The sequence below is a fragment of the Meles meles genome, chromosome 14 (genome assembly GCF_922984935.1).
Source record: "Meles meles chromosome 14, mMelMel3.1 paternal haplotype, whole genome shotgun sequence".
Lineage (NCBI taxonomy): Eukaryota > Metazoa > Chordata > Mammalia > Carnivora > Mustelidae > Meles > Meles meles.
The window spans coordinates 32,506,199-32,518,569 of NC_060079.1; the positions used below are offsets into that span (position 1 = coordinate 32,506,199).

The following is a 12,371-nucleotide window of genomic DNA, read 5'->3' on the forward strand; positions in this document are numbered from 1 at the left end:
TCCTTTAACATTTAAAGAGCCTGTTTTAAGTGATCAACTTTTCAGCTGGTTTTGGTTTAAGTGTGTTACACTGGGGTGCAGTTGACTTAAAAATGTTTTACTCCTTGTGGTTTCTTTCGAATTATTTTTAGTCATTCTGACTAGTGCAGAATATTTTCTCTAGAAGATGGGTAGACACAAAATGAGCAGACCTTTTAGAATTTCTAGAAGAAAGAAGGAGAGTATTTATTATTCAAGCCCAAGTTAGGACAGCTGCCCAGGGTACACAGTCTTCACAAAGAGAGCACTCTTGCATATTTTCTTTCGATCCTCTCCAGAACCCTGTACTGTGTGGTAACTATTGTTCCCCTCATTTTATGAATAAGGAGAGCCTTTGTAAGGAGGAACCTCTGAAAGGCTGAACGAGGAGATGAGTATTTTCCAGACTGCTGTAGATGGTGACAGCACCTGTATAGAGTGGAGTCTTTGATTTGAGAAAGCCCAACCTCTTGTCCATGTTGCTGGGGGACATGCAGGAGAGGGAGAGAACCTAGGAGGAAAAAGTAAATCTGGAAGAATATTAACTTAATTGTCGTTCGTAGCGATTATACATAAGTAAGATTTTGCCTTTTTCCCAAATACATTTACATATTAAAAGGTTTAAAAACTAGATCAGGTACTACACTTTTGGCCAAATGAAACCTGTGTTTGAGAGGATAGACAGACGTGCTGGGCAGTACATACTACAGCTACATAGACTTTTCCGCTTGTTTGCTAAAGCTCCTTTTCATTTTCTTTTAAAATAAAGATGGATAAGCTTGTGTAAAGAGAGCTTGATTCAGTCAACAGAAGTATTCTCATTTGCAGATAATGAAGCTGTTTTAATGACAGATTTTTTTATTAAATTTTTTAATTTTTTTATAAACATATAATGTATTTTTATCTCCAGGGGTACAGGTCTGTGAATCGCCAGGTTTACACACTTCACAGCACTCACCATAGCACATACCCTCCCCAATGTCCACAACCCCAACCCCCTTTTCTGGCTCTCCTCCCCCCATCAACCCTCAGTTTGTTCTGTGAGATTAAGAGTCACTTATGGTTTGTCTCCCTCCCAATCCATCTTGTTTCATTTATTCTTTTCCTACCCCCAAACCCCCAACGTTGCATCTCCACTTTCTCATATCAGGGAGATCATATGATAGTTGTCTTTCTCTGACTGACTTACTTCGCTAAGCATAATACCCTCTAGTTCTATCCACATCGTCGCAAATGGGAAGATTTCATTTCTTTTGATGACTGCATAGTATTCCATTGTGTGCATATACCACATCTTCTTTATCCATTCATCTGTTGATGGACATCTAGGTTCTTTCCATAGTTTGGTTATTGTGGACATTGCTGCTATAAAGCGGCACATGCCCCTTTGGATCACTACGTTTATATCTTTAGGGTAAATACTCAGTAGTGCGATTGCTGGGTCACAGGGTAGCTCTGTTTTCAACTTTTTGAGGAACTTCCATTCTGTTTTCCAGAGTGGTTGCACCAACTTGCATTCCCACCAACAGTGTAGGAGGGTTCCCCTTTCTCCTCCTCGCCGGCAATGACAGATTTTTTTTAAGGATGCGGGGAATTTGTCTGTGAAGAAGCCTTCACCAAAACTCTGTGCTGAGCCTCAGAGATCATTGCACAGTCCTGGCTTATTTTATGTAATCGATCACATCCGGATATCATTCAAAATGTAGTTTGAAGATTGATAACATGGTAGTATTTAGGTAGGGGAACTCTCTGGAAAGGGGATAGTAATGTTTTATACTCTTGAAATACAAGTGTGTTCATATATTAATCCATTCCCCCAAACAGTTATTTTTTAAATGCACCATGGGAGCGTGTTTAAAGGATTTTTAATTTTAATTCATTGTGTTCACCAGCCACCCTAATTTTGTGTGTGTCCATTCACCTAGATGTGCCATCACTAAAGATTTCCTTTAATTTTATTATGGGTTATACGAAGGAATAAAATATCATCATGGTATTAGACCCAGTTCCAGGACTGCTGCTGCTTACCTCTGCCTCAGAACAAGGCTCAGAGTTGAGAGAACTAGAGACCTTTTCAAGTTTCATTTCTCCCATCAGATGGACCTCTGCTTTTAGACTTTTTATTGAAGCGTTGCATACATACAGAAATATTTATCAAAAATCATAAGCGTACAGTTTGACAAACTGTCACAGAGTTGAACACGTATGTTTCAGCTTTTCATTCAAGCAGAAATGGTTGTTGCAGAGACTAGATGGTTGGGCTGTGTTCCCCACTTTTCTGGAAGGACTTTCTAATTAAAAACAAAACAAAAGCAAAAAAACCATGCCTGTCAATGTAGGATTATTATATGCTCTCTCCCCCCAGCTTTATTGAGATGTAGTTTATATATAACGTTAAGTGTACAATGTGATGATTTGATGCGTATATGTAAGTAGAAAGCCAAATTTTAAGTCTGTATTTCCATCTGAGTCAACTTTTGAGGCACTTAATTGTCAAATTGTTTTATTGAATGGTTACTATATGCCGTGCAGTAGAATATGTGCTGTATTACATATCATGTCATTGAATTCTTACTACCCTAGAAGTTACCCTCATTTTAGATAGACATGAACACAAAAGCCTAGAGAGGCTGTAGATTTTGCTGGAGCTCAAACACTCAGGGCACGGTGTAGCTAACTGTCAGGAAGGGCGGTCCTAACTCTAGAGCTTGTGCAATTACTGTGACGCCCTCTTGTCGCCTTCTGTATTTTTAGTGCATTTGCTGCATGGCAAATATTTTCTGATTGTGTCCTGATAGACGGAGGAGGTGTTGGGTTTTTGGTTTTGTGTTTTTGTTTTTTCAATCAAAGGTGCAGGAAATACTTTCAAAGAAAGCAGCGCTTTTGTGGGATGAAGCCTTGGGGCAGCATTCTGATCAGAAGAGAAGGCACAGGCATTGGTCTCAAAGATGCATTTTCATAGCAAGTGAATTGTGTTTAGTGTGTGTGTTTCTTGGAGTGGCCTTCGGGTGGGGAACCTCCCAAAGATCGTGGGAAAAGGGATGCCCCACCCCACTCTCGGTGTTGCCTTGTCTTATGGCAAAGTGATAGTGGAAATAGTTGAAAATGGGCTCATTTTGCACCTATCTTAAAAAAAGCAAGTGTCTGCATGGGGAAGTTTTTGAAGACTGTTTTTAACTTGTCTTTCTCTTAGGAAAACATTTGATAGCTATTTCATTTTCGTCTGTTTCAGAGGGAATCTTGGCAGGATGTTTCACAACAACCATGTTACCAGATTGAGCTCTGGTGTCAAGGAACCTTGGCAAACAAGTTATTTGCAAGTTCTTTTGTTTTTGTTTTTTGTTTGTTTGTTTGTTTGTTTGTTTGTTTGTTTTTATGACCAAAGACTTGTTAAATATAGTTGGAATAATGGTCCATACTTTCTTAAATATCCTCTTAGGGACTTGGATTGTGGTATACTGAGGAGAAAAGCAAGCCTCGTGAGGGTAGCAACATACATTGCTGTTTACAGATTGGTCACTTTCCTTCTCTTTTTGCCTTGGTGGCATTGCCGCATATGTCATCAACCGCAGCAAATGGCAACTATATAGTGGATGGTGTTGAAATTTGGGGAACTCTTTCCTGCTAGAACTTGGTTTGATTTTTAGTATAGCTGCTAAAAAAGGAAAAAAGAATTAAAGTTTTGCCTTCAACACACGTGTTAAATTTACCTGAAATTAATAAAAAGAAAAACTTATGTATTTTTCTCTCTGGAGTCGTAAAGACCCTCCGTAAACTTACACAATACTTGTAAGCTTATCACTACAGTTTAATTGGCTTATAGAAACTGAGGCTTTGAAAACTCTGTGGTCTTTGACAGATTGTAATCCCAAGAAGTCTTCCATCTCTCTTCCCACCCATCATTTTGGGATTTATTTTGTTTCTGTTACAAAAACAAGTGGGAAAATGGTCTGCAAGTGCCAAAAGATGTCATAATAAAGTAACTTTGTTTTTTTTTTGGATTACTAGTATTTCAGACATTGGCGTGAATCAAATTAACTCAGTTAAGCAAATGTAGTTTTGGATTTTGTAATTCTTTAAAGTAGTGTTTCTAAACCCTGCTTGCGTGTTAGAACCACCCAGGGAACTTTAATAACATGCCCTGGTCATATCCCCAGATACTCTGACTTGTTTGCTCCCATGTAGGGTCAAGTATTGATATTTTTAGGTGTTTCCCAGTATATAGTCAGCATTGATAACCGTTGGTAGAGTTAACTGGGGTTCCCTGATTCAGCTAAAAGATCCTGAAGAGAAGATGATTATTTAAACAAAGAGGTTTTGGAGATATTTGGAGTTTTTTTTTTTTGTTTTTTGTTTTTATTTTTTTAAGTAACTGACCAAATGAAACAGTATTTTTGTTAGGATATCAGCAAAGTGTTGACTCTTTCATTTCTTAAAAGGTAACAGATCTGGGGCGCCTGGGTGGCTCAGTGGGTTGAGCCTCTGCCTTCCACTCACCTAGGTCATGATCTCAGGGTACTGGGATTGAGCCCTGCATCGGGCTCTCTGCTCAGCAGGGAGCCTGCTTCCCCCTCTCTCTGCCTACTTGTGATCTCTCTCTCTGTCAAATAAATTAAAAAAAAAAAAAAAAGAAGAAGTAACACATCTGAGGTGGATAAGATTTGTGGTCTTCAACAAAGATACCTAAAGAATAATATCTACCTTCAATTTAGAAATAGTTACAAAAATATATCATCTTAAGTGCCACAAGCTTGCAAAGTTGTTTGGGTAGAGGGAGCCAACCGTCAAATGATAGACTTAAAACTAAATTAAATTGGATGCTTTTATCAGTTGAATTGCTCTCTGTACCCCACCTCCCCAAATTCATGTGTTGAAATGCTAGCGTCTAATATCTCAGAATGTGACTTTATTTGGAGACAGGGTTGCTACAGATGTAATTATTAAGGTGAGGTTATACTGGAGTAGCATCGGCCCCTAATCCAATATGATCAGAGTTCCTATGAGAAGAGAAAATTTGGACCCAGACACATACAGGGGAGAGCATCATGTGAACATGAAGACTGTCATTTATAAGCCAAGGAGAGAGGCCTGGAACAGATCTCTCCCTTAGAGCCCTCCGAAGGAACAATCCTGCCAACACTTCAATTTCAGATTTCCAGCCTCTAGAAAGGAAAGACAACAAATTCCTGTTGTTTTGAGCCGCCCAATCCATGGTATTTTGTTACAGCCCTAATGAACTAATACAAGTCCCAGTATTTTATTCATTTTTAATAGGTAAATCTAGGAAAATTTAACATTTGAAATTTTGCTGTGCTTTCATTTAAAAAGTTAGGAACCACTTCTTGGTCAGGAATTTTAGACTGTGTGGTTATAAAAGTTTTAGGTTCCTGGTAACTCACACTTGAGCCAGTAAGTTGCTAGTCAATCAGTATAAAAGACAGGAATTTATCACTAGCCTGGACCAGGAGCAGAGTTTTTGGAGTGTGTATTTTCCTTCCATTTATGTTAAGGGGGGGGGGGGATTCTTTCCATACCTGAGAGGGGTTTCCTAGATGTATTTTGTATATACGGATTTTAGAGTTGGTCTCTTTGTTGTATGATTTAATAGCACCCTGGAGAAATTGGAAATGAACAGCTTTGAATATACATCTCCATTTCAGTGGAATAGAGAATAGTCCGTGCTTTCTGTGAAAGGAGTGAGTACCTTAGAGAAAGACAGCATGGCTAAGTCGGGAGTGATCCTGGGAAGTCCCATGGCCAAGTTCATAATAGACTCAGATTGGAGAAGCCCTGTAAATTATATATATATATAGCCCTGTAAATTGTATTTTATAGATAGATAGATAGATAAATAGTATAAACACAACACAGCTCTTTACCTTTTCTGGTTTTTTAAACAGAGCCAAGTAAGGGGGTATAGCTTAGTGGTAGAGCATTCGGCTACAGAGCCAAGTAAATATGCCAGTAAAGCAAAAATGGCACCACGTTCAATGCTGACCATAATAGCGTGCAGGCAAAGAACATAGAGCTTGGAGTCCATTTCAGTTAAGGTTCTACCCTTACGAGCAATATGACTTGTGGCAAATTATTTCCCTTCCCCTTGAGCTTGTGTCTTGCCATGCAGAAGACAGACAAGCCAGTGTATCTCCCTTATAGGATCTTGAGATGATTAAATAAGGTAGTAATTCATATAAAGCAATGAGCAGAATACCTGGTGCAAGTTAGGTGCTAGTAGATATTAGTTAATAGCTCTAGCAGAGGGAATAGGTGGTGGCCCCTGTGCATGCTAGCGCCCCTCCCCCATTTAGTCCATAAGAATAAATCTCTTCTATAGCAACGTTATATCCTTAGTTTTAGCATCCATGCCTTAAGACATCGTAACAAAACAAAACCTGGAAATGCCCTTAGGATCAGCTAATGCTCTTCTTTCATTTAAAGTGAGGAAGATAGGGGAGCCTGGGTGGCTCAGTTGGTTAAGTGTCTGCCTTTGGCTCAGGTCATGATTCCAGGGTCCTGAGATCAAGTCCTGCATCTAGCTCCCTGCTCACCAGGGAGTCTGCTCCCTCTCCCGCTGTGTTCTCTCTCTCTCTCTCAAATAAATAAATCTTTATAAATAAGTAAAGTTAGGAAAATGACAATAGGATTAGAGAGTGCCCTAGGTTCACAGTCTTTCTTTTTTTTTTTAATTTTTAAAAAATTTTTTATAAACTTATAATGTATTATTAGCCCCAGAGGTACAGGTCTATGAATTGCCAGGTTTACACACTTCACAGCACTCACTGTAGCACATACCCTCCCCAATGTCCATAACCCCTCCACCCTCGCCCTACTCCCCGCCCCCCTCAGTTTGTTTTGTGACATTAAGAGTCTCTTATGGTTTGTCTCCTTCCTGATCCCATCTTGTTCCATTTATTCTTTTCCTACCCCTCAAACCCCACACATTGCTTCTCCACTTCCTCATCAGGGAGATCATATGATAGTTGTCTTTCTCTGACACAATCTTTTTTACATATTGCTACCTTCTAAATCACAGAACCACGTGCCTCTTTTCATTCTAAAGCTTTTGCTCTATGGTTGCACTCAACATTTTTCTTAAACAAGTTTTTCTTAAATTTTCTTAAAATCTTTGAAGTGAAATTAAAAGTATTATTTAAGGTAAATTGAAATAGTCTTCATTATATATAGACTGTCTCTGTTAAGAAACAAAGAAACTGGTAGCAGGGGTTGTCTCTGGGGAGGGGCACTTTTGGAGAAACAGCATATTACTGTTAAAACAGCATGTTCCTGGGACCTTTAAATTCTGGAGAGTACAGTAACCATTTCCTCCAGTTCACTTATTGGCAAGTAGAATTGAACAAGGAAGAAAGTAGTAACAAATATCTGTAGTTATTTGGGACTCGGGAACTGTGTGGATTTAGATAAAATTTTGGAGATACCCCTTTTAAAACCTATACTCTTAACACTCACTACCCCAGTTTAAGGAGCCAAATAGATTTCGTTTCATTTGGGTGAGGACTGCCCCTGGGAATTGCTTTGACATGCCTTTGTCTCTGACTTCGTGGGTGACCTTGGGTAGATTTCTTAATCTAATTTTTCCTGTGCCAATGGATGGAAATGATAAGCCCTATTTTTACCTGGTACATAGAGCTGTTGCAGCATAAAAATGAAATCATGTGAAAATTAAGTCAGTTCTGGGCTCAGCCTCCTTAGAGGAGGAGGCTTAACCTTGAGCTAACCTTGAGCTTAACCTTGAGCTTTTACAAGAGAAGTAGTGTTTCAACAAGCCATATGTTCAAGCTAGGTAGGATTGCATGTGTAGCATTCGCCTCTTAAAGAAGAGAAAAGGAAAGCCCAGTGACTGTGCTTTGCTTTGGCCATTTTATAGACTTCCTCTCGTGTGTGTGTGTGTGTGTGTGTGTGTGTGTGTGTGTGTTTTACAGCACACTGTGTGAGCCTCCTACTTTCTGTTTTAAAACTTACAATTTGGAGAGTCAGTTATTTCTAACTTCCTCTTTTCTGAAATAGGAAGAAACATTTTGAAATAAAATGATCCAAATATGTTCTCGGGCTATTAACTATAAATTTCAGAGCATAGCATTCTTGAAGGCATAGATAGTATGTTTAGTGCCTGTGATATCTTAATGTTTAGTTGAAGTAGTTAAATTTTTAAAATAGAAGTAACATTTATTCAAGATTTGATTGTTATATCAAGGTTATCTCAAGATTTAGTTGTTAAATCACTTACAGTTGATATGCACTTGCTTAAAACAAATACTTCTAAAATAAACAAACAAAAGAAGTAGTAGCATTTGATCCCTGTGTAGTGCTACAAACATGTTAATTGTACTCTGTATATAAGGTAATGTTCATGTATTTAGAAGATGTACACTGAATTATTTAGGGTTAAAGGAGGAGTGTCTGCCACTATCAAATCAGAAAAAATAGAAATAATAGTATAGAAGGATAGTGATAGACATGATCAAAATTTCACAATCTTCTGACTAGATAGAAAATGAAAGTTAATTTTCCCATTTGAATTAAAAGCTAGGGTTAAACACAACCTGTGTGCCAATGACAACATAATATTTATTAAACTTCTGTGTTTTTTCCCTGTCAAACTTTTGTTGAGGTTTTATTTAATTGTACATTTCTTTTGTATGCCACTTTTTATGAATTAATGATATTAGAGGTTTTTTTATTTAATGTGCCTTAAAAGTATGCTTTTATAGGATTTTCCAATGAAAACTTGGTTGCTAAGACCTAAGATTGATAATAAATCTGCAGCCCAGAAAGAGTGTCAAGATTTGAGTAGCTGATGATAGAAAAACTAAAGTGATGTCCAATATAAAATATTTTTTGGTTGTATTTAACAAAAGCAAACACTTTGTTAATCCTTTTTCTCCCTAACCTCTGCCAGCTTGGTGACCCAGCTATTTTTCCTGCCGTAATTGTGGAACATGTTCCTGGTGCTGACATTCTCAATGGTTACGCGGGTCTAGCCTGTGTGGAAGAGCCCAATGACATGATTACTGAGAGCTCCCTGGATGTCGCTGAAGAAGAGATCATAGATGATGAGGACGACGACATCACACTTACAGGTGTGTGTGCCTCCAGTACCTTACCTAGGCATAGTTTGGGGCAGTTTCCTTACCCTGTGTTTTTTGGGGTGTAAGAAGTCCCTAACTTGGTGTCAAGTTAACTCCATTACCTACAGAGGCTGGAATAGGGAGAAGGAAACTCTGTTTTCTTCCGCATCTACCTGTGTTTCCTCCCCTTCCTTCTTTCCTCGATATATTGAGATGAATGTGACAGACTAGAGGTCTGTGAGAAAGACCAGACCAACTGAACTTCTCAGGTATTCACTGAATGCTGCTTCTATGCCAAGCTCTGTATTCTTGATAACAATGAGAAGTTGTTTGTAGGGAAAAAGATAGGAATGTTCTTCTTTTCCTGCTGTCACAGGAAGCAAAATAGGAGGCCATGACCCAAATGTAGGATCAAGTACTAGGGTTTAAAGAACATTTCTCTTCGGGTTCAGTCAGAACTAATAGCATATTTGAAACATGAAAAGTTCATAATGTAAGTGTGAGGTAGTGGTAATGCTGTTTCCATCCCTTTTAGAATTTGGTACACACATTTGTATTTTTATACACTTACATTGATTTATCTGGGCCAGAGGAGGTAGAGGCATTTAAGAAAATGAATTATTGGAAGCAAAGGTTATTTGAATATTTATTTTTTTAAGATTTTTTTTTTTTTTTAATTTGAGAAAGCGAGCAAAAGAGAGCAGGAACAGGGGTGAGAGGGAGAAGCAGGCACCCCCACTGAGCAGGGAGCCTGACATGGGGCTCGATCCCAGGATCCCGGGATCACTACCTGAGCTGAAGGCAGATGCTTAACCAACTGAGCCACTTAGGTGCCCCTGAATATTTATTCTTAAATGTGAAAAAAGAATAGGAAATTAACCTTAGTCACAATGTTATTAACTAAAGCTACACTTTATTTGTTTGCCAACCATTTCAAACTAATGACCCTTTTCTGTTTCAGTATCCTATCTCTAATCTTACATTTAGTTATTTCTTCTTAGTCTCTTCCAGTCTATAACAGTTCTGTCTTTCTTTGTCTCTCAGTAACCTTGACACTTTTGAGGAGTGCTGGTCAGACATTGTAGTACGGAGGGTATGTGCTATGGTGAGTGCTGTGAAGTGTGTAAACCTGGCGATTCACAGACCTGTACCCCTGGGGATAAAAATACATTCTATGTTTATAAAAAAAAAATAAAAATTAAAACAACAACAACAACAACAACAAATTGTAGTGTTTTATTTGTGTGACATTTTATTTGTGTGATATTTTCTCATGACTGTACTGAGATAATGCATTTTGAGCAAGAATACCACCAAAATGGCATTGTCTTCTTAGTGCATCATATTAACATAGTAGATTTTATTTTTTAAGGCAGATCTTAAAAAGTTCATTATCTCATTTAATTCTCACAACAGAAAAGGAAAAAAAATTAGGTTAAATGAAATGACTTGCTTAAGATTACACACTAAGTGGCTGAGTCTCCACTGATAACATTGACAGACAACTCTTAGTTTTTGTATTGTTCTCTGTTTTTTTTTTACAAATTATGTTCTCCTATATTCACATTTTTTGTTCAGAGGAACCCAATGAAAGCTTTTTTGATAAATCTAGACTTATCAGATTTTTCCTTACCAGTTAGGGAATTACATTACTCAGGCTGAGAGGTTTCCATTCATTACTGACAGTGAGTTACGTGTTTTGTATAACAGAATGATCATCTCTCTGCATATATCTGTTGTGTAGCTCTTGGGTTTTTTGTGGTATATTCTGTCATAACTTTTTGATGCCTTAGCATAAGGCTACACTGTCTCTGTAGGTTGGATATGAGGGTCTCCAGTGAAGGGGTATTTATTCCTGGTTTTAGTCATCAGGGTGATCTGATGACTGAAGAGAAGAAATTGAAACTAGGGAAGCAGAACTCAGATCTTTAGAAGAATTACTTCTTTCTTCTAGTGTTTCCATTCTCTTGGGCTTGGACTTGAAGATAGCTGATGGCAAAATACAAACAGGCTCCTTCCTTCCTGGAGAATAGAACTGGTATTGAAGGGGTCTAGGAAATAAGCCATATCTTGAAAACCAGATTTTCTATTTGCATATTTCTTTTCCCTCCCCTTTCTTATTTTCCAACCTGAGCCTTTATTTATCTCTTCCATCCTTGTTTGAGCAATGACATAAGAAAGCAAAGAACCCTTGGAGCCCTCCTAAATTCAGAGTAAGAGAGGGAAGAATGTTGTGCTTTTCAGAAACTACAGGGGGAAAAAAGGGAAAGAATTTATAAACTACATTTGAGTCTTAGGTAGCACTTTAGATGATATTAAGGAATTGTTAATATTTTTAGGTATGACAGTAAATACCATACATACGCTAAAATATTTAGAGATGAAATAGATTCCTTCAAAATAATCTGGGGAGTGGGTGTGGGGTGTCTGTGAGGAGACCTTGGGGCAGTAATTGGAGTAGGAATGAAAGAAGATCAACCTTGTGTTGATAATGGTTAATGCTGAGAATGGATATGTGGGAATTCATTATACTATGTTCCATAATTTTGATTTTTGTTTGAAATTTTCAATAATAAAAAGATTGGTCTATTTTTATGGATTTGAGGCTTATATTAGACTGCAGGTGTCATTGGTGTGCCCTGATTTCAAATTTTCCTGGTCATCACAATATTTTTATTTTTATCATCTTGACCTCCTATCAAGTTTGTTATATATTTGAACCTATAAAATAAATGTATAATGGTAAAATGCCACTTTTATCTGTTTATATGTTAGAGTTCCACAAAAGGTTTCCTTTGGAAAAAGGTTATGGTGTTAACAATTTTTGAAAATCATTGACCATGAGTTCTTTGTATGTGGAGATTCTCCATCCATTGCCAGTCTTTGAAGATCTAAAAGTAAAATTATTAGCAGAGATGGTACAAATGCTATTTTCTCAAACAGAAGGTAACCATGATGACTATATTGATTAGTAAATCTTCTCTTTTAAATAATACTGTTATGTGTCTCTTCCTATGTATTTGTTTTTTTTTAAGTTCAAGCACAATTTTTAGTAATTTATAATATCAAATGTATTTAATAAATTATTCCCTAAGTTATTGTAGTGTCAATGCTTTCTGGCCTTGGTATAAATAGATTTTAACCAGTTGCTAGATCACAGCTAATCTGTTCCAGAGAAGTTTTAAAGTGCATGTATGAAAAGCTTGTGGAGTTTATTATTGCCAGAAGAAATTTTTGTCATCTATTTATTGAAGGGCTGACATTTTC

At 37.5% G+C, this 12,371-nt stretch overlaps 1 protein-coding gene across 8 annotated transcripts in view; it reads left to right on the plus strand.

Moving 5' to 3' along the window:
• ELF1 (E74 like ETS transcription factor 1) overlaps positions 1-12,371 on the plus strand; it is a 108,845-nt gene that overhangs the window by 75,280 nt on the left and 21,194 nt on the right. For all 8 annotated transcript variants that reach the window (XM_045978095.1, XM_045978094.1, XM_045978092.1 and 5 more), the window contains one exon: positions 8,936-9,116. In XM_045978095.1, the coding sequence (XP_045834051.1) occupies positions 8,936-9,116 (181 nt within the window). The remainder of the gene's footprint in view (positions 1-8,935; positions 9,117-12,371) is intronic.